Below are 25,325 nucleotides of genomic sequence, written 5' to 3'. Positions count from 1 at the left end.
GCTTTTACTTTCAGCAATAGCCCACTGCATGATGTGACACTTGATCAATTGTTTTCTGGGAATCCAAGTACAGTACATCTACCAGTTCCCCTTTACCCAAAGCACAGATACTTCCTCAAAGAACTTTGATAAATTGGTTAAACATGATTTCTCTTTCACAAAACTATGACGATTCTGCCTGATTATCTTGAACTTAGCTTCTTTAATAATAGCTTCTAACATTTTCCCTATGATAGACGTTAAGGTAACTGGCCTGTAGTTTCCTGCTTTCTATCTCCCTTCCTTTCTGAATAATGGAATTACATTTCCTAATCTAATCAAACGAGACCTTCCCTGAATCTAGGGAGCTTTGGAAAATTAAGAAAATGCATCAATTATCTTACTAGCCACATCTTTTAAGACTCTAGGATGAAGTCCATTAAGACCCAAGCATTTGTTACTCTGGATCTCCAACAATTTACTCAATACCATTCCTCTGGTGATTATAATTTTCCTGAGTTCCCCCTCCCTTCCATTTCCTGACTTATCATGCTTTGTGGGATGTTACTTGTATCCTCAATAGTAAAGACAGGTGCAAAATACCTATTCAACTCACTTCTGAAGAGCCATCTTGATTTATTTAATGAACTTGATTTCCTTCCATTTGTGATTTAAATCATACTCTCGGATGGTTCTGGTTGCAGGGCAATTGCCCAACAGAAGTGTGAACTTCCTAAATCCTTACCTGGAGACTGCTGGGGGCAGGGGCCGGGTAGCTAGCACCCGAGGTCTCCCCCAGGTTATGCTGCCCTGGAGTCATAAGGTACAGGCTAATAATGCTTGTGCTTCCAGAAAAAAAGCTGGCAAGCTACATTTCTCAAATCTTATGGTGACAAGTTGACAATGTTGTTAAAAAGCATCTAGATCCTGTAATTTATAAATACAGGCATACTGTACAGAGATAAAGTTATGCTGAACCTTCATAGTTGTGCGTTATGCCTCAGTTGGAGTGTGGTGTCCAACTCTGGGCACCACACTTTAGGTTTTTCTTTATTCATTCGTGGGACATGGGCATCGCTGGTTGGCCAGCATTTATTACCCATCCCTAGTTGCCAATGGTACAATGGCAAGGCCTTCATGAAGAACAGATATGATTTAAAAGACTGGTACCAGGAACAAAGAACTTCAGTTGTGCAGGGAGACTACATGAGCTGAGTCTTCTCCTTAGAAGAGAGAACATAATGGGGACAGTTAACAGAGGTGTTCAAAATTTTGAGTAAAAAGAAGTGAAACTATATGCTCTAATCAGTAACCAAAGGACACCAATGCTAAGGTAATTATCAAAAAAGGAGTTATCTTTTTTGAATTAACCGAGTTATGTTGGAATGCAATGCAATGCCTGAAAAAGTGGCGGAAACAGCAGTAACAACTTTCAAAGAGGACATTTACTCGAAAACGAAAAATAGCAAGCCGTGGGTAAAAAGCAGAGACGTAGAATTAATTGGATAACTCTTTCAAACAGCTAATACAGGTACAATGACCTGAAATAAAGCAAAATACAGCAGATGCTGAAAGTATTTAATGAAAAACAGAAAATGCTGTAAAACCCAGCAGGTCTGGAGTATCTGTAGATGAGTTAACACTCAGTCAGATCCTAGTTGTGAAGAAAAGTCATCTTGGACATGCATTCATACTTATTACTAACGAGAATGAACTAACTGATAATATTTGACCTTCTGAAGGATAAAATGCTGTTATCTCAAGAAAATCATTGTATCTATGCAACACAAACAAGACCATACGTAGCTCACAATTTTTGCTCACATCTGCAAACAAGTAGTAACTACATGTTTCTTGAATTGTTGATCCCTAAACAAATGCCTGCAGCCAATTCAAAAACTTTGCCCAAAAATCTTTTTTTTTTCTCAAAAGCATAAACCAGTCTTGTTATTCTAGGCAATTAGTGTTTTAATCAGTATATTTTGAAGTTTTATTTAAGCCTTTATTATTGCACATTTTATTTATGGCATTCCCTATTCCAAAACAAAGGTCTGCATTTGAAACTTTGCCAGGACAGTTTAAGACAAAGCAGTCCAAATTTCAAAGAAAAATGTATTTAACTCAAAACTTTAATTGATCCCCCACTGCTATTGGCCAATGAACAGTAGAAGTCAGAATAACCAAGCATATTCAGTTTTTCAAATAATTGGCAGTGGAACAATTAGCTGACCATTAAAATCTGTAAAAGTGCAACAAAATAATTTTTTCAAGTTTTCCTTTTATAGTTCAGTGAGTTTATTCAAGCTAAGCAATACAACAAGCAATAAGGAAGATCTCAGGGATTTGATCTCCAGGCTCTGTTGAGTTAACTGGTCTTAGCCTGAGATGGCACTAAGCACTGTAATTGGTTTCAGTGCCACTTGGGAAATGAGATTAATCAAAGAAAACTGTCTGAATTCTTAGTCAGACACTCAGGTTAAATTAATCTTGGATTCACTAAATGCAACAGTGCAAGTTATATATTCTTATAATAATTTTACAAATTCCAAGGTCTGGCTTTGTTATTCCTTATGAATAGTCACCAGTTCCTGTGAATTGGCAATCCTCACAAACAGGAAGCTACTTTTGCTAATATCTAGCTGTACAAGAATGTAACCAATGAGAAGGATGTGTTACAACAAGATTCCCCTTGTTCGGTGAACTAAATATCACAACACTCCCAATTTTCTGAAAGGCAGACTGATGAACACTTCAGCTGAAAAAAAGACCAAAAACGCATTGATAAGCTATTTTATTTTAGAAACAGAAGTGAGCGTACTGAATAACAGATACAGCAAATCACACCCAAAACAAGTCTATTCCAGTCTATCTGTTAAATAATAAAAATATACTAACAGCCCATTCAACAGGTTGTAAAATCACTAAGGATTCTGATCAGCTATCTAACCTTAGGCCAGTTTTCATACTAAATTAAACTGCTTCCTCCTTGCATTGATTAGCAGTCTCTGCCTGAACATATCTGTCCCCCTGCAAAATTCGCAGAAAATGGAGACAACCAGCTTAGTCTCTGTACTCTCCTCTCTTCTGTTAACTAAACTCCCTATTATACTCATTGTGTGATTGTGACAAACGTAAAATATCATTCCTTGTCCTTCTTGACTAATTTTCAACTTTTGATGCTAACTCCTTTTTTTGATGGTTTCTTTTCCCATTCCCAAATATACTTTTGGTGCCCCCAAAGATCTCTCCCCAATTCTCATCTATATAATATCCCTCAGTGACAACATCTGGAAACAAACAAAAGAAGAACAGTATAGCACAGGAACAACACAGATGCCTCTCTAATCTAATATTTTCTTACCTCTACATGGTCCATATCCCTCTATTCCCTGCCTATTCATGTATCCATCTAGATGCCTCTTGAATGTTATAGAATCTACTTCCACCACCTCTTCCAGCAGCATGTTCCAAGCATTCATCATCCTCAGTGTGAAAAATTTGTCCCTTACGTCTTTTATTAAACTTCTCCCTCTCACTTTTAACCTATGCCCCTGAACAGCTGACTCTTCAACCCAGGGAAAAAGATTCTGTTTATCCACTCCACCCAAGTCTGTCATAATCTTGTAAACAATTCAAATTTGTTCAACCTTTCTTCATATCCATATCCTCCAAACCAGACAATAGCCTGGTAAATCTCTTCTGCGCCCTTTCCAATGCATCAACATGCTTCCAGTAGTGTGGCAACCAGAATTGTACACAATATTCCAAATGCGACCTAAAGTTTTATACGACTGAAAAATGATTTTCCAATTCCTATATTCAATGCCCCGACCAATGAAGGCCAACATGCCAAATGCTTTCTTGATCACCTTGTCCGCCTGACTTCCATCAGGGATCTACACCTAGATCTCTCTGAATGTTAATATTTATAAAGGGCTTTACCATTTACCGTATACTTTCCTTCTGTAGACCTTCCAAATCGCAACACTTCACATTTGTCCACGCTAAATTCCATCTGCCATTTTTTGGCCCAAATCCTGCTGTATTCTCTGACTATCCTCCTCATTAACCGCTACTCCCCCAATTTTTGTATTATGTGCAAATTTACTAATCAAACCATCTACATTTTCCACCAAATCATTTATATATAAACATAAATATATATAAAAACAACAGAGGCCCCAGCACTAATCCTTGTGGAACACTGCTTGTCAAAGATCTCCAGTTAGAAAAGTACCCTTCCACTGCCACTCTCTGCTTTCGATACCTAAACCAGCTTTGTATCCATCATATTAGATCACCTCAGATCCCATATGATTTCACCTTCTGTCTCGGCCTGCCATGAGGAACCTTATTGAAAGCTTTACTAATGTCGATTTTTATAACATCCATTGGCCTGCCCAATTTTTCTTGTCACTTCCTCAAAGAACACAATCAAGTTTGAGAGATACACACAACCTCGCAGCCTATTCTCTTCCAGACGTGGGTACATCCTTCTCCAATAATTTTACCACCACTGATGTAAGGCTCACAGGCCTGTAATTTCCCCAATTGTCTTTTCTGCCCTTCTTAAACAGAGGAACAACTTTAGCTACTCTCCAATCCTCCAGTATCTCGCCTGTGGCTAAAGAGGATACAAAGATTTTGGCCAAGCCCTCGGCAATTTCTTCCCTCACTTCTCTCAGTATTGTCATAACCCTTAGAGCCACCTTAATGTTTTTCAAAACCTCCAATACCTGCTCCCTTTTTATCTTAAAATGTCCTAGAATGTGAACATCCTCCTTTCTACACTCACCATCCACGACATCCTTTTCCTTTGTGAACACTGATACAAGTACCTGTTAAGGACCTTACTCATCTCATCTGGCTCCACACACACATTCCCTCATGTCCTTGAGTAGACCTATCCTTTTCTTGTCCCCCCCTTTACATATGCATAAAAAGCCTTGGAATTCTCCTTAACCCTGCCTGCCAAGGGCACCTCATGGCCTCTTTTTATCCTCCTAAGTCCCTGTTCAAACTCTTTCCTGCTGTCTTCGTATTCCTCAAGAGCCTTATCCATTTTCAATTTCCTGAAATTTATGCATGCCTCGTTCTTCTTTTTAAGCTCACAATCTCTTTGCTCATCCAGAGTTCCCAAATCTTGCCATCTTTATCTTTTTTTTTTACAGGGACATTCTTGTCCTGAATTGTGACAACTGACTTTTAAAAAAACTCCCACATTCATCCTCAAACAGCTGCCACTGCCCCCCCCCCCCCCCCCCCCCCAGTCTATATTCCCTAGCTCCTGCTGTGGTTAGCCTCCCCCCAGTTTAGTATCTTCACTCTGGGACACACACATCTTGAAACTTACAGAATTGTGATCACTGTTCCCAAAATAGTCCCCCACTGAGACATCAAACACCTATTCAGGTTCATTTCTCAGAACCAGGTCTAAAATAGCCTCCTGCCAAATTGAATTATCTACATATTGTCTCAAAGAAGCACTCTTGGACACGCTGAACAAACTCTGCCCTGTCCAAGCCCTTAGCACTAAAGAATCCCAGTCTATATTGGGGGAAGTTAAAATCACCCATCACAACAACCCCATTGTTTTTACATCTTCCCATAATCTGCTGACATATCAGTTCCTCCATTTCATGCTGGCTGCTGGGAGATCTGTGGTACAGCCCCAACACTGTGATTGCACTGCTCCTGTTCCTGAGTTCTACCCATGTGGCCTCACTGCATGATCTCATTAAGGTGTCCTCTCTCTGTATAGCCGTGACATTCTCCCTAATCAGTAAGGCAACACCCTACCTATTATCACCCTCTCTATCTCATCTGAAACACAGTATTCCAGGATTTGGATGTTTCAAATCCTGGAATACTAAGTCCTGCTCTTCTTTCAGCTAATACTAAGCCGCAGGACTGGTGGCTTAGTATTCCATAATTGTCACAATATCACAGTTCCATATAGTCATCCAAGCTTTAAGTTCATCCATCTTACCAGTCATACTCCTCGAGTTAAAGCAGACACACCTCAGACCATCTCATCTGTCTGGTCATGTTTTGTACATTCTCCCTATGTTTTATTTGTCTTACTCTTACTGGACCCATTCACTGAATTCTCCACAGTCTCTGCACTCTGTACTGTGGCCCTTTTTGACTTTTGTCTTTGATTTCTCTGCCTTTTGTTTCTGTGCCCACTTTACTTCACTCATGATTTCCTACATTGGTTCCCATCTTCCTGCCACATTAGTTTAAATCCTCCTCAACAGCATTAGCAAACACTCCCCCAAGACACTGTTTGCAGTCCTGGCCAAATGTAGATGTCTGATTTGTACTGGTTCCACCTCCCCAGCGGTTCCAATGTCCCAGGAATTTGAATCCCTCTCTTTTGCCCCATCCCTCAAGCCATGTATTCAGCTTAGCTATCCTGACATTCCTGCTGACTGGCATGTGGCACTGGTAGCCAACCTGAGATTACTACCTTTGAGGTCCTAAACTCTTAACTCCCTAAATTCAGCTTGTAGGACCTCATCCCATTTTTTATCTATATAGTTGGTGCCTATATGCACTGTGACAGCTGGCTGTTCACCCTCCCCCTCCAGAATGCCTGAAACACATCAAATTCGATGTGCACCTAATGACACTTTCTTGATCCCTCAACTGTCTCCAAATTTTCAGACTGCCTGACAGTCATCCATTAGTCAATGAACAAAAACTTCCTCCAACTAAATAGTAAGACTGAAGCCACAGTCTAGTTCCTGCCACAAACTCTGCTCCTGAGCCAACAACACCATCCCTCACCAACTCCTCCCTGCCCCCGCCCAAAAAATCTCACAGTTGGAAGGGAATCACAAAGACAGAGAGGGTTTATGCCATGAAGGGATTTGAAAGGTTAAGCATTTTTCAAAATCGAGGAATTGCTTAACCATGATGTCAGTAAACACATGGGTGATGGGACCTGGTGTAAAGTTAGGATAGCAACTGTCTGAAGTTAAAATAAGACCATTCATAATCTTGTTGTTGTATTTGGTCCCAAGTTGAGGGAACATATGACAGACCATATCTTCAGCATCATGTGCCACATTTCCATCTTCTGCCTCAGCTTATCCTGCTGAAACTGTTATTGTGCCATTGTTATTTGACTCTATCAATGCTCTGCTGGCCAGCCTCCCAGACTTCTTCATCCATAAATTTCACTTCATCTGAAACTCTGCTCTTCATATCCTAAATGGTATCAAGGTTCCATTCATCTATCACTCTAGTGTCCGCAGACCCCCTGGATAAGCAATGCTTTGATTTTAAAATTCTCATCCTTGCTTTCAAATCCTTCCATGGCCTCAAACCTCTATATCTCTGTAATCTCCTCCACCTCCATAACTGCTGAGATTTCTGCACTTTTTCTCTCTTTTTAGCCTCACGGGCACCCCGGATTTGAAGTGTTCCACTACTGGCAGCATAGGCTCCAAGCTTCAGAAGGGCCTCCATACACTTCTTGATTTTTCTAGTTCTCTTTCCTCCTTCATTATGTTTCTAAAGTTTGACCAAGCTTTTGTTCATCTTTCCTAAAATCTCCTTATGTGCTTGGTGTCAAACTTTGTTTGATGATGCAACTGTAAAATGTCTTGGGTGTTTTACTTTGTTAAAGACACTATGCAAATTTGTATAACTTCAGAAAATTAGTTAAAAAGTTCAAAATACCATGTATTATTTATACTACAACAATTTTTAAAGACCTACCTTCTATGGTTTTCTTCAGTTCTACTTTTAGTCTCTCTATTTCTTTATTCAGCTGCTCATTTTTTTCTTCCAGTTGCTTATCTCCATCACCTTTACCTCTATTTAAAGCCTATTGATAAAGATACAGAAGATTACAGCTTTATTGAAATGTAATGAAAACATTTTGCATTATACATCTGCTAAAAAACAAATTATTGATCTAGTGGTGATGTGGGTCATGCTCCATTCATTCTGGGTCTTTGATTCAATTTTGCAGCAGGGACTATCTACAATGCAGAACAAGGAACTGCAGGGTGCCAAGTCTAATAGCTGATTATTTTGGACTGAGGGCAAACCCCAACTTGTGAGGCTGAACTAAAAAAAAAGCCAGATTTGCTGTGATATTATCAGACCTGAGCAAGGGGAACCAGAATTTAATAACAATGCCTCTGGAAGACAAGGTTACATGTCCTTGTTGGTGTGTGTATACTTAGGGCAAAGGTGGGATCAGGTTTTTGACTGTGCTACCTCCCATATAAAGGTTCCTGCATGCATTTATTGACTTGGCTTGCATACAAAGCTACCACTTCAACAATGTACAGGATGCTGTTGGCAGCTGTGGAACCATCCACCATTTGGTACTTTTAGAACCGAAGAATGGAGAAATAAGCAGGAAAAATAAGCTGAATGAATATTCTCAATTCAATGTAGTTAAGTTTTAAAGGTCATGGCAGGCTATTCAGTTTACTATTCAATTAGATTACTGATGTCTATCTTAAATAAGCCCACCTGCTTTGGTTTTGTAACTTTTTATATCCTTGCCTAACAAAACGTTATTAATCTCAGTTTTGATATTTCTAATTGACCCAGCCATAGCAGCTTTTTGAGAGTTCCAGATTTCCATAATGCTTTGTGATATCATTGTGCTCTAATTTTACATTATGCCCCCTTGTTCTGGATTCTCCTCCCAGAGGAAAAAAATTTCTATCTATTCTCCCAAACCTTTTATCCAACTTCAGCAATACAAATAAATCATCGCTTCATCTTCTACCCTCAAGGGAATGCAATTCTAGTCTATGCAACCTGTCCTCATACTATAACCTTTGAAACCACAATATAATTCTGGTATATATGTGCACCCATGTCGGTATCCCTTCTGAAGTACAGTGTTTAGGTCTGAACACAACATTCCAGATGGGGTCCAACTAGAATCACGTACAGATGCATCAAAACTTCTACCCTACTGTATTCCTGCCTGTTTGAGATAGTAGTTAACATTTTAACTATTTTTAGTACTTGTCCACTAATTATTCAATATCCCAAATTAAGAACTACAAATCTGGATCAATTAATGTAGGTAGGAATTTATATTTGTGGGTTCGCAGTGCAATGGTCAGGCATGAATTTCAAAGTTACTAAATAGCTTATAAATACAAAAATGCAACCTGAACATTGAATGCCCTTCAAGTGCACAGAATAAATACTTGATCAAAAGACGTAAAGATCTCAACAAGGCATTACCTTTTTCAGTTCTTCATTTTCCTCCAAATACCTTTTGGCTGCATCATTGGTATTATCTGTTTGAACTTTAAGTGCCTGATTTTCTCCCATTGCAGTTGCTAGTTCTGAGATAAGTGTGATCATACGTCTAAGAACACTATAAAAAAAATTCAATAAATAGTATGCCATTGTAAAAAATTGTATTAATGTACATATTGTAGAAAGCTTTCACAGTTCAATGAAATATACTCTTGCCTTAAAACAATGTTTGTCATAGGAAGCAGGATCTGGGTAATGAGAGAAGCACCAATGGGAAAAACATGCTAACAAAGATAAATCAAGCACGTGTTTATCCAGGCTACATCCATATAGTTCTCTTGGATTAGCTCCATAGCTGACAGTTGAGTTCACTGTACACTATACAGAACCAATCGAATATTGTAACGTAGAGGTAAGAGAAGTGGTGAAAGAATATTTTGTGTTTTAATTCTTTCAAATTCAGTATCAGGTTTAAATAAATCATTCAAGTAAAGACAAGCTTGTGGTTTCTTAAACTACATAAAATTTTTTGTACTATTTCATTTCCTTTTTTCGCTTCAACTAGTTACCTAATCATAATTAAATTACTGTTGGAAAGCCTTCCCTTAACATAATGAAACCAGAAGCATTAAAGGTCAAAGTATGACACTAAGTAACATAACGAGAAATTAGGTCAGATGGCCAAAAGCTTGGTCGAAGAGGCTTAGTTTTGCATATTTTGAAGAAGGAAAGCCAGGTAGAGAGAGAGGTGTAGGGAGGAAATTCGAGAGCCTGGGGCTGAAGCAGCCAAAGGCACAGCCACCAACGATGGGGTTGATGATCAGGAATGTGCAAGAGGCCAGAATTAGAAGGATGCAGATATCTTGAAGGATTGTGGGGTTGGAGGAGAGAAAGGAAGGGGCAAAGGCCGTGTGAGGAACAAGGATGATCATTTTAAAAATCAATACATTACTTGATCGGGAACCAATTTAGATGAGACAGCACAAGATAATTGTTGCAAATTAAGATGTGGTCAGCAGTTGGATGGCCTCAAGTATACAGCAAGTGGAACTAGCCAGATTTACACTGGAAAACAAGTTTAGAAGTAGCAAAGGAATGGACATGAGTTTCAGGAGCAGACAGGTTTTCAGAGCTGTGATGGGCAAAATCAAGTGATGTTACAGAAGTGGAAATAAGTGGTTTTAGAGAAGGTATAAATATGAGGTCATCCTGGAATCAAATGTGACACAAGTTGACAGTAGACTGGCTTAATCTCAGGCTATAGCCAGGGAGAAGGATGAAGCTGGTAGGTAACAGAGTTGGCTGAGAAGTGGCTGAAAACAATGATTCCGTTTTTCAATAGTTAGTTCAATCGGTCAAACTACAAACATATTTTAAAAGCATCAATCAATTTTATACAGTGAGGAAATCAAGTTCTAAGCTTCTATAGTGGGAACATGCTTTCTGTCGATTTACAAATGGCACATAGCATTAATTTAGAGAGGATACTTGATATTTCTGAAACGCTGCTGGCCTAGATAGTGGGTTTCAGTGTATGGAGCATGGCTGAACTTATAACTCTGACTCAGAGGTGAAAGTGCTACCCCTGAATCATGATGAATTTAAATAATACAAGACATTAATCTATCTAAATTATGTGCAAAATCACAAGTTTCTTTATGCTATTGTTATGAATAAAAGTATTGGCGTATTATTCAGTCTTCATGCATGCTTGGAGTTTAAGAGCCATGATGAAAGGAATAAGTAGGTTTTTTCAGCAACTTAATCCATACATCTATAATCGTTGCTGTGAAAATAATTCAAAGGACTTGGGTTTCATTGTTTAAGAATTTAGTGCTGTGTATATATTGTGAGGGCAATCCTGTTTTCATCAACACTATTTCCAAAATGATTAATCATGCAGTCCATGTGACAGCTTTTATCAGTTTCTTTAAATTCTTGCCCAACTAAGTCTCAGTTCTTGCATTATTATTCTGAAATATTTTCTTTCCCAAAGGCAGCAATCAAGTTGAGACAGTTGTAATGCAAACAGGGAGTTTGTGTGGTTTAGGGTATGAAGGAATGAGGTGGTTGAGTTCAGGAGTTGATTTATTGAGGGATACCAGGGATAACAGACATTCTTTCTTATTTTAATCTCCACAGACATGTAAATTATGACATTAGTAAGAAGATATTATCACTTGCACATAGGTTTTTCAAACTAACCTCCGTGATGGATCTGCAAGAAAAGTTGTCAGATTTGTTCTTGCTTGGGTAGTGCATACGTACGTTTTTCTGTAACATACTGTAATTTTATATTCTGCTCTTTTTAGTTTTATATTTGCTAACTAGAAGATCCACATGCAGAAAAAATATTTTCTTTCAATGATAGCATTGCTTTTCTTATGATAACCAATCAAGTTTTTGATTTTAGGAACTGAAATGTATTAATAATTGCAAAAGGGTGTACTAGAACAGATCATTGTTCTACCTGAAACAAAGCATCATCCAACTATTTGTAATCATAAGTTGCCACACTGAAGGCAGCAATGATTCAAAAAGACCACATGAATTATATCATATTGTTGCTTTACAGAAAGGTGCTTGCAAATTGGTCCAGAATGTGACAGCAGCAAATGCATTGTGCAGCTCGTTCAACAAGAGATTTGTTAAGTTTTACCTAAATTTCTGCAGGCAAATTGAACAATTATCTCACTAGGCCCTATGGCAATACTTACTTCTGAGAAGTATGCATGCAAAATTTCTTGACAAAGATGTATACTTGAATATAAACCTGAATATCCAGTTTAATAGCCTGGTGCCATATGAAACAAGGTGGGTCTGCTTTAAGAGCATGGATAATAGTAACCACGAGCTAAACTAAAATGCAAGCACAGCATTAAAAATGTAAATAATTTCAAAAGCACAAGATTGGTTGGAATTAAATTTGATTTATCAGTTGAAGCTTCTCTTTTCTGCTCTAGAATATTCATTAATATTGGTTTAAACATTATGATGGATTCTTGCTATTTATACAAGTGCTTTTTTAATGCAACTTTTTTTTTGTTTTGTACATTGTAGAAAAGGATATCCAAATCTCTCAACTTTTGATAAGGCTAATTAGGAGCAGTCTTTAATAAAAGAAAAATGTTTGCATTTGATTGCACGGAAATTCTAAACCCGTCATCTACCTTTTAAGCTCTCCCGCAAGGGATGCAATCATTTTAACATTGGCCTAAAGAGTAATATAAACACTCCACTGTGTAATTAAATAGATATTATTAGTAAGGATGCTCATTAACTGCTGGCTGAATGCTGGAAGTAAATTTATGGCTACTGCTGTCCCCTGCTTGCATTGAATTTCCTATTTATGGCCTTTACATGGAAACTGTGGCTTAAGAGCATTAGAGGTCAACCTTTTCATTTCTTCAATGTTTTATAACTGGCAGAAACTTGTTAAATTGATAAAAGCTTTCACATGCCCCAAATAATTAACCATGAACACATTGGGAGGAAAGCAAACTTAGTTGCTTATGATTGTCAGCAAAATGCCTGATCTAGAAATACAGTTCGCGTACAAAATTCAGTGCAAACAGGTTCAGTTTATAGTTCAAGTCAACCTAGTCTCCAAAACTAGTCTAAATTGAGCAGACTGAAGTGCAATGATAGAATGCTAGTCAACATTGATGATCTGATACCTTTTTACGCTGGTCTGACTTAGCAAATGACCTACTATTAGTTAACTTACAAGATTTGAACTGAAGAAAGTTGATAGAATCCTGCAGAATTGCAAAGCTTTCTGAGCTATCATAACATTCAACTGATCAATGCAATCAATTTGGAGCATTCTTTACAGTAGCCAGAGGTTTCATGCTATTGTCTTAACATGGTTGTATATAATTGCCAAGCTAGAACTCCAAACATTTTTGCCCCAAGTATCAATTTGGAGAAGTTATTTCTAATAAATCCAGCACTTTTGAAAGGCTCAATGCTGATCTAGGGGTGGTTCCGGAAATTTTGTGTTTTCAGATAGCACAAGCACTTTTCATGGTGCTATAGTCACTGTGTTGTATAGATAATCAGAGATGAATTAAAAATTATGTATCAGAAACTCAGCAGGTCAATGCTAGTATTTATGCTCCATACAAGCTCTCTCTCAGTATATTTCATCATACCCTATCAACATAGCCACTATTCCTTTCTCCCTCATGCATTGACATAGCTTTCCCTTAAATGCATTGATGATCTTCACCTCAATTACTCAGTGTGTAGTGAATTCTGCATTTTCGTCATTGAGTAAAGTTGGAGAATTTTAAAACAAGTAGTGATAATAAAGTCAGACTTCACCTGAAGAGTTCTGGGCTGCAAGGTAGTTGCTTTAGATTTAATATATTACCTAAACTAAGTTTCAATATCCAAACTTAGAAATAATGTTTACAAGAGACCCCAGTGAAAATCATGAATGTTCAGTAGAAGAATAAGTTACACTCGTAGAACAGAACCTGCACCGCAGAATAGCAAATTGATGAGTAGATAGTGATTTTTGTCATGGGATATGAGTTTTGCAAGGCAAGCACTTACCACCCATCCCTACTTGCCCTTGAACTGAGTGCCTTGCTAGACATTTTAGAGGGCTGTTAAGAGTCAAATATATTGTAGATCTGGAGTCACATGTAGGTAAGGATGGGAGATTTCCTCTCCTAAAGTTCATCGATAAACCATGGTTACCTTCTCAAGATTAGTTTTATATTCCTGATTTATGAACTGAATTCAAATTCCACCAATTACCATAGTGGGATTTGAACCCATGGCCCCAGAACAATAGCCTGAGTCCATGGATTACTATTCCCATGACATTACCACTATGCCACAATCTCCATTTAAATTTCTTCTGCCCTTCACCCTACTCCCAAATCATTTGATAATGGTCCAGTTATCTTTTTGTTGAAGTTAAAAGTACAACATTTTGTTTACCATTTATACTTACAGCCAGAGGAAGAGTGAAAATCCAGATATGTAAAGATTCCTTTGCGCTCTAAAAAGCTTCATGTTGAGATGGTCATACATATTTGGAAGCACCTTTTCATTTTTTGCAATCCCTTGGTTCACCGAATATTTCCTCACTTCTCTAACGGCATCTACAAGTAGAGGCAGTTTATTAGAAACTCGCAACTGATCATATAATAAAATGGTAAATCTTAAATTTTCAAACGTTAAAGTACACAAATATTTGGCTGGTCTCGCAAAATCCATTCCTGGATTAAAAAAAGAAAATGTTGTAAAGAACATTAGTGCTTGAACAAAAAGAAAACATAATGAGCTGTGATGCCACTAAAACATTTGAAAGTTCTGAATCCTGAATTCCTTCCATGACTAGTTTAGTTTCCTGACTTACTTGGTAAACCAATAAAAAAAATTTGGTAGGCTCTTGTAAAAGAGGATTTTCTTTTCAATTTCTCAGTTTTAAAATTATTTCCTGAATTACAAGAGAATATCCAATTATTAATTGATGTTTTTCCATGAGGGAATACATGTTTTAAAACAAAAAAATATGTAAAAGCTCAATTCAATGCACTTTATAGAAGAATTCCACATGTAAGGCAACAAACCAACTTTCTCTATCATTTTTCTTAATTCTAATGATTTCCTATAACTTCTATCTTTCTGTTCCTTTATGATCCTAATTATCGGCAGTTGCTTTGACGAGTCACTTGAGATACTGGCCAATATTCTATTAGCTGTTTTGATTAGTTTTGTATCTGTGTGCCAGCTTTTAGCTATGTGTGTATATGGACACCAAAACCCTTTTGTCCTGCCAGAGTCTTCCACCATAAAGAAAATATTCCAATCTGTCTCAGATCTGAAGCAGGTGATCCTTCACATTTCCATTTCTTGAGCGTTGTTGGAGCTGCGCTCATCCAGGCAAGTGGAGAGTATTCCGTTACACTCCTTGATTTGTGGATGGTAGACTGGACAGGTTTTGGAGGGTCAGGAGGTGTGTTACTTGCCACAGGATTCCTAACCATTGATCTACTCTGGTAGCCCCAGTATTTATCAAGTACATATCAAGAACAGTAATGGCCCTAATATAAATCTCTTGGGGATCATACTGAATGAGCTCCAGAGAATAACAGCAATCATTTGAAGATTTAAATAATAGTTGAATTAATGGATGTCTTTCTGAGGCAGTATTTTAAAAAAGACCAACTGAATTTTTATGACCACTAAAACAATAAAAGATTGCATTTCTGAAAATTGTGTATGAGAGAAAATTGTATAATGCAATGCCATATGTTATTTAATTGTCAATAAATTTTATATGCCCTACTTTCTTTTTCTGGTTCCATGGACATAGCCCATCTAATAATTCCTAGCGTCCTTTTAACTGTGAACTGAAAAAGTGAGTTTGCAGGTTATTCAACTTAGGGACATCATTGCAGGATTCAACATTGTCTTCATCCAACATCCATAAGCAAGCTACTTTCTAGCTGGGGTGATTGGATAAAAATCTGGAGGATGTTAATCCTGGTAGAATTTCACTACCCTAACCCAGGTGCATTAAAAACATCAGAAAAAACTTTGTGCAGCTCAAGAATCAGATCTGGACCTCATTTGATCCGTCCAACTGAATTATACTCTGTCTTTACCAGTTGCTTAGTCATGGCTCAGATTTCTGCAGAACTTGCCTTTTAAAAAGGCAACCAACCAGTATGAATAAGGTCTCTGCTTTGACCTTGGTGAATAGAGAAGTGATGCAAGTAGCCACTGGACTGGGCAAGTAAAAACAAGAATTGTGTGGTAGGGGTGGAACTTGTCTGCCAAAGTCAGGTGGCCACAATGCAATTCAACTTGCATTATACAATATATGTGTTTTCAATGCAATGTTAGTACATTCTATTAGAAAATGGATTTGCTCTACCTTATAAACTAAAAATATGATTTTGAACATGTATTAAAGTGCTTCCCTTTTTTTAGCAGGCTAATCAGACAGTCAAACCAAAGTTTAGTATATAAGCATACTTAAAAGAAAACTCCAGGCAAATGTTGTGAGCAGTGAGGAAAGCAAACTGACCACAAGATAACAACAGTAATTAAAGACAGTTTGGAATTTTGTTATCCCATAAAGACAGCATGGAATCTTATGTTGAAACATTAGTAAAAACAAACAAAAGGAACATGCACAATCTTAAATATCAATGTTGGCATAACAACAAAGAATGTGCCAGAACAGGATGCCACTTTCAGAATGCATGTGAACAAAGTCCAAGAACAAGTGATAATATTTGTTGCTCTTAATATTTTGGGCCAAAACAGCAACTCCACCTTTGAATTTGGTATCAAAATGAAGATCACAATTGATGCATAATAAATGCAGACTCACTCTGAAACTGTCAATAACCTACACACTGTTCAGATATATATAGTTATCTGCTTAATGAGTAAGGTTCCCTGTGATTTGTATATTTAATTAATATTAAATATCAAAATTCTTAAATGTTTTATTCTTTCTCCTGTTGAAGTTGTCAACTCTAATTGCAGTACAGTTCATAGTGCTGGGCTCTGCTAACTTATGTTAATGCACAATGTTGAGGATTTTCAAGCTACTCAACAATGAAGAACCCATTCTTGTCTTCACCCAATATCCACAAATATACATTTTTCAGAAAGGGCCATTGGATGACATGTACTAGGGGTGGAAAGTGGAAGCCTGGTGACAATCTTACAGGGGAACAGAGAGCAAGACAGGAACTTCAGGGATAATAAAGTTTCATAGAATCCCTACAGTGCAGGAGACAGCCATTTGGCCCATCAAGTCTGCGCCAACCACAATCCCACCCAGGCCCTACCCCTACAAGCTTATGCATTTACCCTGACACTAAGGGGCAATTTAGCATGGCCAATCTAGGTAACCCGCACATCTTTGGACTGTGGCAGGAAACTGGAGCACCTGGAGAAAACCCACGCAGACACAGGGAGAATGTGCAAACGCCACACAGACAGTGATCCAAGCTAGGATCGAACCTGGGTCCCTGATGCTATGAGGCAGCAATGCTAACCACTGTGCCAGAAGTTTGGAATAAGACATGTTGTAGCAAAAAAGTAGAGGGAGCTTCACTATATCATACTTGATTTGCATGCTTTCAGTAAGAATTTGGCATGCGCAAAATGGAAAAATATTCAATTTTTTTATTAATTCACATGACGGGAATGTTAAATGCCCACAAGTATAATCCATCCCAAGTTGCCCTTGACCAGGATTTTCCAAACCTGCATGCAACCTGTACCACTTCAAACAACAGGGTCGTAGGGGTAATGTCACCTGCAAATTCCTCAAGTCAGACACCATCCTGACTTGGTACCATACTGCTGTACTCTCATTGTTACTGGGTCAAAGTCCTGGAACTCCTGATCTAAACAACATTTTAGGTACACCTACATCAATGTTGGATAGCGATTCAAGAAGTTAGCTCAACATCATCTTTTTATAGGATACCTAGGGATGGGTACCCACTCCTCAGTAACAACTTCCATCATTATTCTGATGAATGAGTGTATGCTGATTGGATTTGCAGAATTATATGCAGAATTGGATTTGACCTGCTTCTAATGGACAGACACACATTGACAGTGCTTCAATTTGTCTATGTTGAAGTTGTCCTGGAACAGATTGGCCAGAGAGGCAGCTAGCTCCAGAGATGTTTTCATCACTACAGCCAGGATGTTGTTTGAGCCAATATATTCAGAGCATACGAACTAGCGCTGAACCTCTCTTGAGCCAACATTAGTGATAGCCTAAGCTAAGTCAGTTGTACAAAAAGTGCAGGATGTTATCAACTTATTCTTTGCTGGAAATGCAGGACCATTTGCAGGTTGGGAACCTGAATGGTGAAGGTCTGGGCTTAGTTGAATCACTTTGTCAAGGCTGTAACACTTCTTGCTGCTAGGTTCCCAGACCAATTATGAAAGGTAGACACAATAATGAATCTGTTCTGTTAGAGGAAGAATTAGTATTAAAGAAACCACAGCATGAGTTAATCAGGGCACTGGAGCATTGGTATATATAAATATCAGACAATTATTGATGTGGTACTATGGAGTACTGAAAGTCAGTGTCAAGACTCATAGATAAATAATGCTTCCTTGTTGAGGGACATGAAACCGTATAACAAGTGGCAGAAATTGTTGGCATGAGAAGGGGGAAATAAAACGTAAAATGAGCATCAGTTTAACCATCTCCTGCCACCAAATAGTTGTAAGTTCAAATACAGTTTATCAGTCTCAACTAAAATTCCTGTTCACATTGCTTGAAAAAGATTCATAAACATGCTCGTTTATGCATCAGGACAAATTGTTTTGTGTAGAAACTATCAGCTAATCCAGATCTCAGGATCGCACTGATACTCTCCTCTGTTGGAACAAAGTCGACCATTCAGCCCCTTAAGCCTGTTCTTTCATTTGATCAGATAATGTTTAATTTATATCTCAACTCCAAGTATTTGGTTCCACAGCTCTTACCTAACAAAAGTCTACTGATCCCAAATTTTAAATTTACCTTACGCAATAGCTCTTGAGGACAAAGTTCCAGATTTCCACTACCCTTTGCACAAAGTAGCACTTTCTGACATCAACTGTAGCCTAGCTCTAAAGTAAGTTGTTCTGGACTCTCTACAAAAAAAATCTACCTTATCCAGGGATCAGTGACCAAAGACAAAATTTGTGACAAGGTATCATATAATTATAGCACTTCATATAATTTGTATGTATGCAATCTTTTCAAACCACTTCAAATGGCTGGAATTAAGATTTCAAATGGATAGAAACACTGGGCTGGATTTTATGACCCTCCCTTGCCAGAGTGCCTTTAGGCAAGAGATACATAAAATGCAGTGTGCAGTCTTTGCAACAACCCATTTCCCATTTTGTAGGGGGATGAGGCATCAGGATTCCTGCCCACGTTTCAGGCCCTTGTGCCCTCAAATGGCCGAATAATGCCTTATTACATATCTCAGTCTGCCTCTTACCCAAGCATGGGGAGGCCCATACCAGGTGGGTATTACGGCAGCTTTTATTGTGTGGAGCGGTGCTGTGCAAGTGGAACGGGGGGAGGGACCTCCTTTGGGGTCTTCTGTGGCCAAAGGAGGCACTCCCAACAACCTATCCCCTTGGGTCATTACCTCCCTTTAATCCGTTTATCTTCCAAGACAGTGGACCTAAACATTTGTATCAAATCACCAAAGTGACCTCAGCATTTTAGCATTCAATGCAATTAATTCATCGAATACAGGGTGGAGTCTATTACATGATCTTGATACATAGGTTGGAGTAGGAAACTGCAGGGGCTGGGAACAACTGAAAGTGGAGCTTATTCAAGGAGCAGCTACTGCGAGTCCTTGATAAATATGTACCTGTCAGGCAGGGAGGAAGTGGTCGAGCGAGGGAACCGTGGTGTACTAAAGAAGTTGAATCTTGAGTGAAGAGGAAGAAGGAGGCTTATGTAAAAATGAGACATGAAGGCTCAGTTAGGGCACTGGAGAGTTACAAATTAGCCAGGAAGGAGCTAAAGAGAGTGTTAAGAGCTAGAGGAGGACATGAGAAGACTTTGGTGGATAGGACCAAGGAGAACCCTAAAGCTTTCTGTAGGTATGTCAAGAACAAAAGATTGGTTAGGGCAAGATTAGGGCCAGTCAGAGACAGTAGTGGGAAGTTGTGTGTGGAGCCTGAAGAGATAGGAGAGGCACTAAATGAATATTTTTCATTAGTATTCACGCAAGAAAAAGTCAATGTAGTCAAGGAGAATACTGAGATACAGGCTTTTAGACTAGATGGGATTGAGGTACTTAAGGAGGAGGTGTTAGCAATTCTTGAGATTATGAAAATAGATAAGTCCCCCGAGCTGGATGGGATTTACCCTAGGATTCTCTGGGAGGCTAGGGAGGAGATTGCAGAGCCTTTGGCTTTGATCTTCATGTCGTCATTGGCTACAGGTATGGTGCCAGAATGTTGTCCCCTTGTTCAAGAAGGGGAGTAGAGACCATCCTGGGAATTATAGACCAGTGAGCCTTACTTCTGTCGCTGGCAAAGTTTTGGAAAGAATTATAAAGGAATAGGATTTATAATCATCTAGAGAGAAATAAATTGATTAGGGATAGTCAACATGGTTTTGTGAAGGGTAGGTCGTGCCTCACAAACCTTATCGAGTTTTTTGAAAAGGTGACCAAAGAGGTGGATACGGGTAAGGCAGTTGACGTGGTGTATATGGATTTTAGCAAAGCATTTGATAAGGTTCCCCATGGTAGGCTACTGCAGAAAATGCAGATGCATGGGATTGAGGGTGATTTAGCAGTTTGGATCAGGCATTGGCTAGCTGATAGAAGACAGAGGGCGGTGGTTGATGGGAAATATTCAACCTGGAGTTCAGTTACAAATGGTGTACCTCAGGGATCTGTTCTGGGGCCACTGCTGTTTGTCATTTTTATAAATGACCTAGATGAGGGTGTAAAAGGATGGGTTAGTAAATTTGCTGACGACACCAAAGTTGGAGGAGTTGTAGACAGTGAGGATGGATGTTACAGTTCGCAGAGGGACATAGATAAGCTGCAGAGCTGGGCTGAAAGGTGGCAAATGGAGTTTAATGCGGAAAAGTGTGAGGTGATTCACTTTGGTGAGAGTAACAGGAGTACAGAATATAGGACTAATGGAAGGACTCTTGGTAGTGTCGACGAACAGACAGATCTCAGTGTACATGTGCATAGATCCCTGAAAGTTGGCACCCAGGTTGATAAGATTGTTAAGAAGGCATACGGCGTGTTAGCTTTTACTGGTAGAGGGATTGAATTTCGGAGCCGTAAAGTCATGTTGCAACTGTACAAAACTCTGGTGCGGCCGCACTTGGAGTATTGCGTACAGTTCTAGTCGCCGCATCATAAGAAAGATGTGGAGGCATTGGAAAGGGTGCAGAGGAGGTTTACCAGGATGTTGCCTGGTATAGTTAAAGGATATCAAGATAAAAGGGGGGCGGTTTAGAACGGAGTTGAGGAGGAACTTCTTCACTCAAAGGGTGGTGAATCTCTGGAATTCTCTGCCCGTTGAAATGGTGGAGGCTGCCTCGCTAAATATTTTTAAGACGCGGGTTGATGGGTTTTTGATAAGAGAGGGGATTAAGGGTTATGGGGAGAGGGCGGTAAAGTGGAACTGAGCAGCGACAGATCAGCCATGATCTTATTGAATGACGGGGCAGGCTCGAAGGGCTAGATGGCCTACTCCTGCTCCTATTTCTTACGTTCTTATAGTTGGAAGGTCTTATGAGGAAAGGCTGAGGGACTTGAGGTTGTTTTTGTTAGAAAGAAGAAGGTTGAGAGGTGACCTAATTGAGGCATACAAGATGATCAGAGGGTTAGATAGGGTGGATTGTGAGAGCCTTTTTCCTCAGATGGTGACAGCTAACACAAGGGGACGTAGCTTTAAATTAAGGGGTGATAATTATAGGATGGATGTCAGAGGTAGGTTCTTTACTCAGAGGGTAGTAAGGGCGTGGAATGCTCTGCCTGCAGCAGTTGTGGACTCGCCAACTTTAAGGGTGTTCAAATGGACAGTGGATAGGCATATGGATAATATTGGAATAGTTTAGGTTAGAGGGTCATTAGATTGGTTCCACTGGTCGGCGCAACATCGAGGGCCGAAGGGTCTGTACTGCGCTGTAATGTTCTATGAAAATCTATTCATAAATCTTTCAGTGTCAAAGATTTACAGTGTTTCAACTGACTGGTTTGGTTTTGCCTTTTTGCCGTTCCTAGATACAAATGGAGCAATTCAAATCCATCATGCCACTCGAGAACAAATATTGCATCAATGCCTTTAATGTAGACAAAAAGTGCTTTTCAGATATGTGCAGTTTTTCTCCTTTATCTTGTATTAATTAGTTCTGAATAGTTCCAACTGATAACACACTATTGATATAAATAACTGAACTGAAATTTATCGTTGAGAATTGAGAGATGGCATAATTTAGATCTTTAAAAAAATCAGGAAAGGCATCAATAATGTAACCAGAGTATTAAAAAATTGCTATCACAGAACACAATGATCATTTTTGCTCACAAAATATTTGATGTTGTATGTTATTTAAACATCTTGATAAACTGTATGGAGAGACTGTAAACAAGAAAAATAAAGACATGAAGGATCAAATACTATATGAAACATGCTGTTGGGAATATATGAATCGCTTGTGAAATGGAGATGGTCATAGCTTATAAAATGGAAAAAAGCTGGGGTTCACATCTAATTATCCTTCGACACAGGAAAGAAATCAAAAGTGAGTGTAACGTTGTTTGGATATGCTTTTCTTACATATTTTGCCATCTTTTATTTGTATTAAATAGCAGACCAAATCAGCTAGAGTTATCCCTAAATCCACAAAAGAAATCTGCCTTGTAGTAATTCTGATAAGAGCACAATTATGTAACTCAGACTATGTCATTTACATGGATGATTCAAGATAACAGTATTTTGTGTAGCAAATTGGAATGGTAAGCAGATCCAAATGAACAGAAAGAGATATGTGGACAAATAAATGATATACTACTGTCAGCTGCTAGGAATATCTCACAGCTGATTGCAGGAGTTGACGAACATCAATGTTTTGAGAATCATGGTAGTAATCTGAAATGGCAACAGCTGAGTTGTAAATAATAACTTGTTCAATGTGCCGAAAAGCATGCCTCTCAAAGAGACGTTAATATTAAACACAATCACAAACCCAAATTACACAGCAAGGTCTAAAAACAGCAGACTGACCTGATATTCCAGCTCATACCAAAAACATTACTGGTATCCAAGCTGGCTGAAAGGCACAAGACTTGGAAATGTAAAATTATATAATGCTGACTGCCCAAAATGGAAATAATGTTTGTCAAGAACCCAAGACCCGAAGATGAGAACTACATGGAGCTGTTCGAGTCTCTCCAGATAAGCTGCCCACAGAACTCTTGCACTCTAATTGAAGCTATGGCATGGGGGCTTCATTATAAGAACCTGGACACACTTCCATGAATTGGCTACTCCTTTATGAGCTAATTTTCTCCATTTCTCACCTCCCCTCAAAACAATATCCCGCATTTGCGTTGTCATTGCAAAAATGTCAACCTAGAACCCCAGTCCCACTGGGCAGGAATGGCAGCCAGGTCTGTGCTGGTGTGAGGCTAAGTAGTGGCTCCTGTGGGCCTGCTCCATCACTAGCCAAAATTGTTTTTCCTTTTTATGTTTCTTTGCCTCAGTCTCCTGGAGGATGTTAACCCGATGGACTTATTGTCCAGCAGCTGGATCAAAGTTAATGGGGAGCAAGTTGCCTGCATAGAGGCTGCAGGACCAGCTAAAATAACTGCTCTTGGACCTCCAATCACAGGTTCCTTCCCTTTCACCCTTGTTGCTCCTCCAATTATAGATTCTGTACCTGAAGGAGTTACAAGAGTGGGGGAAAAGGAACTCGTGATTGGAAGAACTGAAGCAGCATTCGTGTGACACAGAATCCGTAAATGGAGGAGCAGCTCTGTCTCCTGTGCTAGCTGCTCCTCGAGGGGACCGTTAAGACTTTGTGGCATTTATTAAACCAGCTAGAGAACAAGCTTTTTTTTTGCATTTCAATTCCTTTCCTTAATACAGGACATAGAAAATCAGAGCAGAAGGAAGGCATACAGTCCCTCAAGCCTATTCTGCCATTAAGACTTGTTTGTCAACTCTTTTTTCTTACCTGATCCCCGCCCATATTCTTTGATTCCCTGGTTAAGCTAGCATTCCTAACTGTTTTGGAGCTGAGTGGCTTGATGTACCAATTCAAAGAGCAATTAAAAGCCAACCACATTATTGTTGGTCTGCCGTCATGTTGGCCAAAGAGTATTTCTTTCCTTAAAGGACATTAGTGAACCAGTTGGACTTTTACGATAGCTACCAGAGTCACCGTTAATGTGACTAGACTAGGTTTAAGTTCCATATTATGAGGTTTAAGTTCCATATTATGGAGTTTAAATTCCACAGCTGTCATGGTGGGATTTGAACCCATGTCCTCAGAGCATTAGCCTGGGTCTCTGAATTGCAAGTTCAGTGACATCATCTTTACACCATTTTCTCCTCCATTATATATTGAATGACTGAGCATCCACAGCCTCCTGAGTTATAGAATTAGAAACTGCACGACCCCGAGTGAAGAAGTTTCTCATCTCTGTCCCAATGAAATAAATAAAAACATAACACTCACAGTCACTTTCATATTCCTCGTTCTGAGTATTAAGGCTATCAACAGTCTTGTTTCCAACTACCTCCATTCCCCAACAATATCCATGTGTTGTTTGTAATTTTAAGCCATTTTCAACACCAATTACCTAGATCTTTTGTGTTTAAAGTAGGATCACTCAAATTATAGCTAAGTGTAGATGTGATCCCTGACTGAGACAGGTAAGTCCTAGTTATACATATTCTGAAAAAAGGCAGTTCGACTTGCAACAGTTCATTCATTTTCCTTCTCCATAGAAATTTTCACAGTAACTTCAGTGCAGTGTTAATGCAAGCATACTTGTGACACTAATAAATAAACTTAAAACTTTTAGATGCTGACGGACCTGCAGAGTTTTACCAGCATTTTCTGGTTTTATTTATTTGCTGGTTTGTCCCGTTTGAATATTGTTGACTAGAGTTTTGATGTTAGTGTTGTTTGTCTCAATGGAGACTAGGTCCTAAATCAGAAAACCAAGTTCCATTAGTAAAAAATCTTTTGAGATCATGAAAATTAATAGGAAAACAAATATAAATTTTGCACATGGTTCCAATAAATCCTAATATGCAGATATATAGAAAACAACCTTTAAAAAAACTGGAATTCAATAAAAATGAAGAAAATTAGATCATAAATAGAAAGCTATTTTTGCTTCAATATATGTACAGGTTACATAGACCTTATAATTGCTTTAAAAAATTCTGAAAATGCATTTCTCTGTGAAATGCCCCACTTACCAAAGAACAAAACAACCAAAACTATAATGATCGTGAGGAATGCTCTATTCCAGTACGAAGCAATTTTTTCCCAGAAACGGAAATTAAAAATTTTCAACCATCTGAAACAAATACAA

General features: G+C 38.7%; 1 protein-coding gene across 1 annotated transcript in view; it reads right to left on the bottom strand.

The window, feature by feature from the left end:
- Positions 1 to 25,325, bottom strand: part of dus4l (dihydrouridine synthase 4-like (S. cerevisiae)) — a 57,062-nt gene that overhangs the window by 4,759 nt on the left and 26,978 nt on the right. The window contains 4 exon segments of the mRNA XM_080207339.1: positions 7,708 to 7,816; positions 9,208 to 9,343; positions 14,192 to 14,342; positions 25,210 to 25,310. Coding sequence (XP_080063465.1) covers positions 7,708 to 7,816; positions 9,208 to 9,343; positions 14,192 to 14,342; positions 25,210 to 25,310 — 497 coding nt within the window.

The sequence above is a fragment of the Carcharhinus amblyrhynchos genome, chromosome 19 (assembly GCF_965287045.1).
Source record: "Carcharhinus amblyrhynchos chromosome 19, sCarAmb.v2.hapA, whole genome shotgun sequence".
In the NCBI taxonomy this organism is placed as follows: Eukaryota; Metazoa; Chordata; class Chondrichthyes; order Carcharhiniformes; family Carcharhinidae; genus Carcharhinus; species Carcharhinus amblyrhynchos.
Note: the sequence above shows the minus strand (reverse complement) of the source record. Positions and strands in the feature narration are given on the sequence as shown.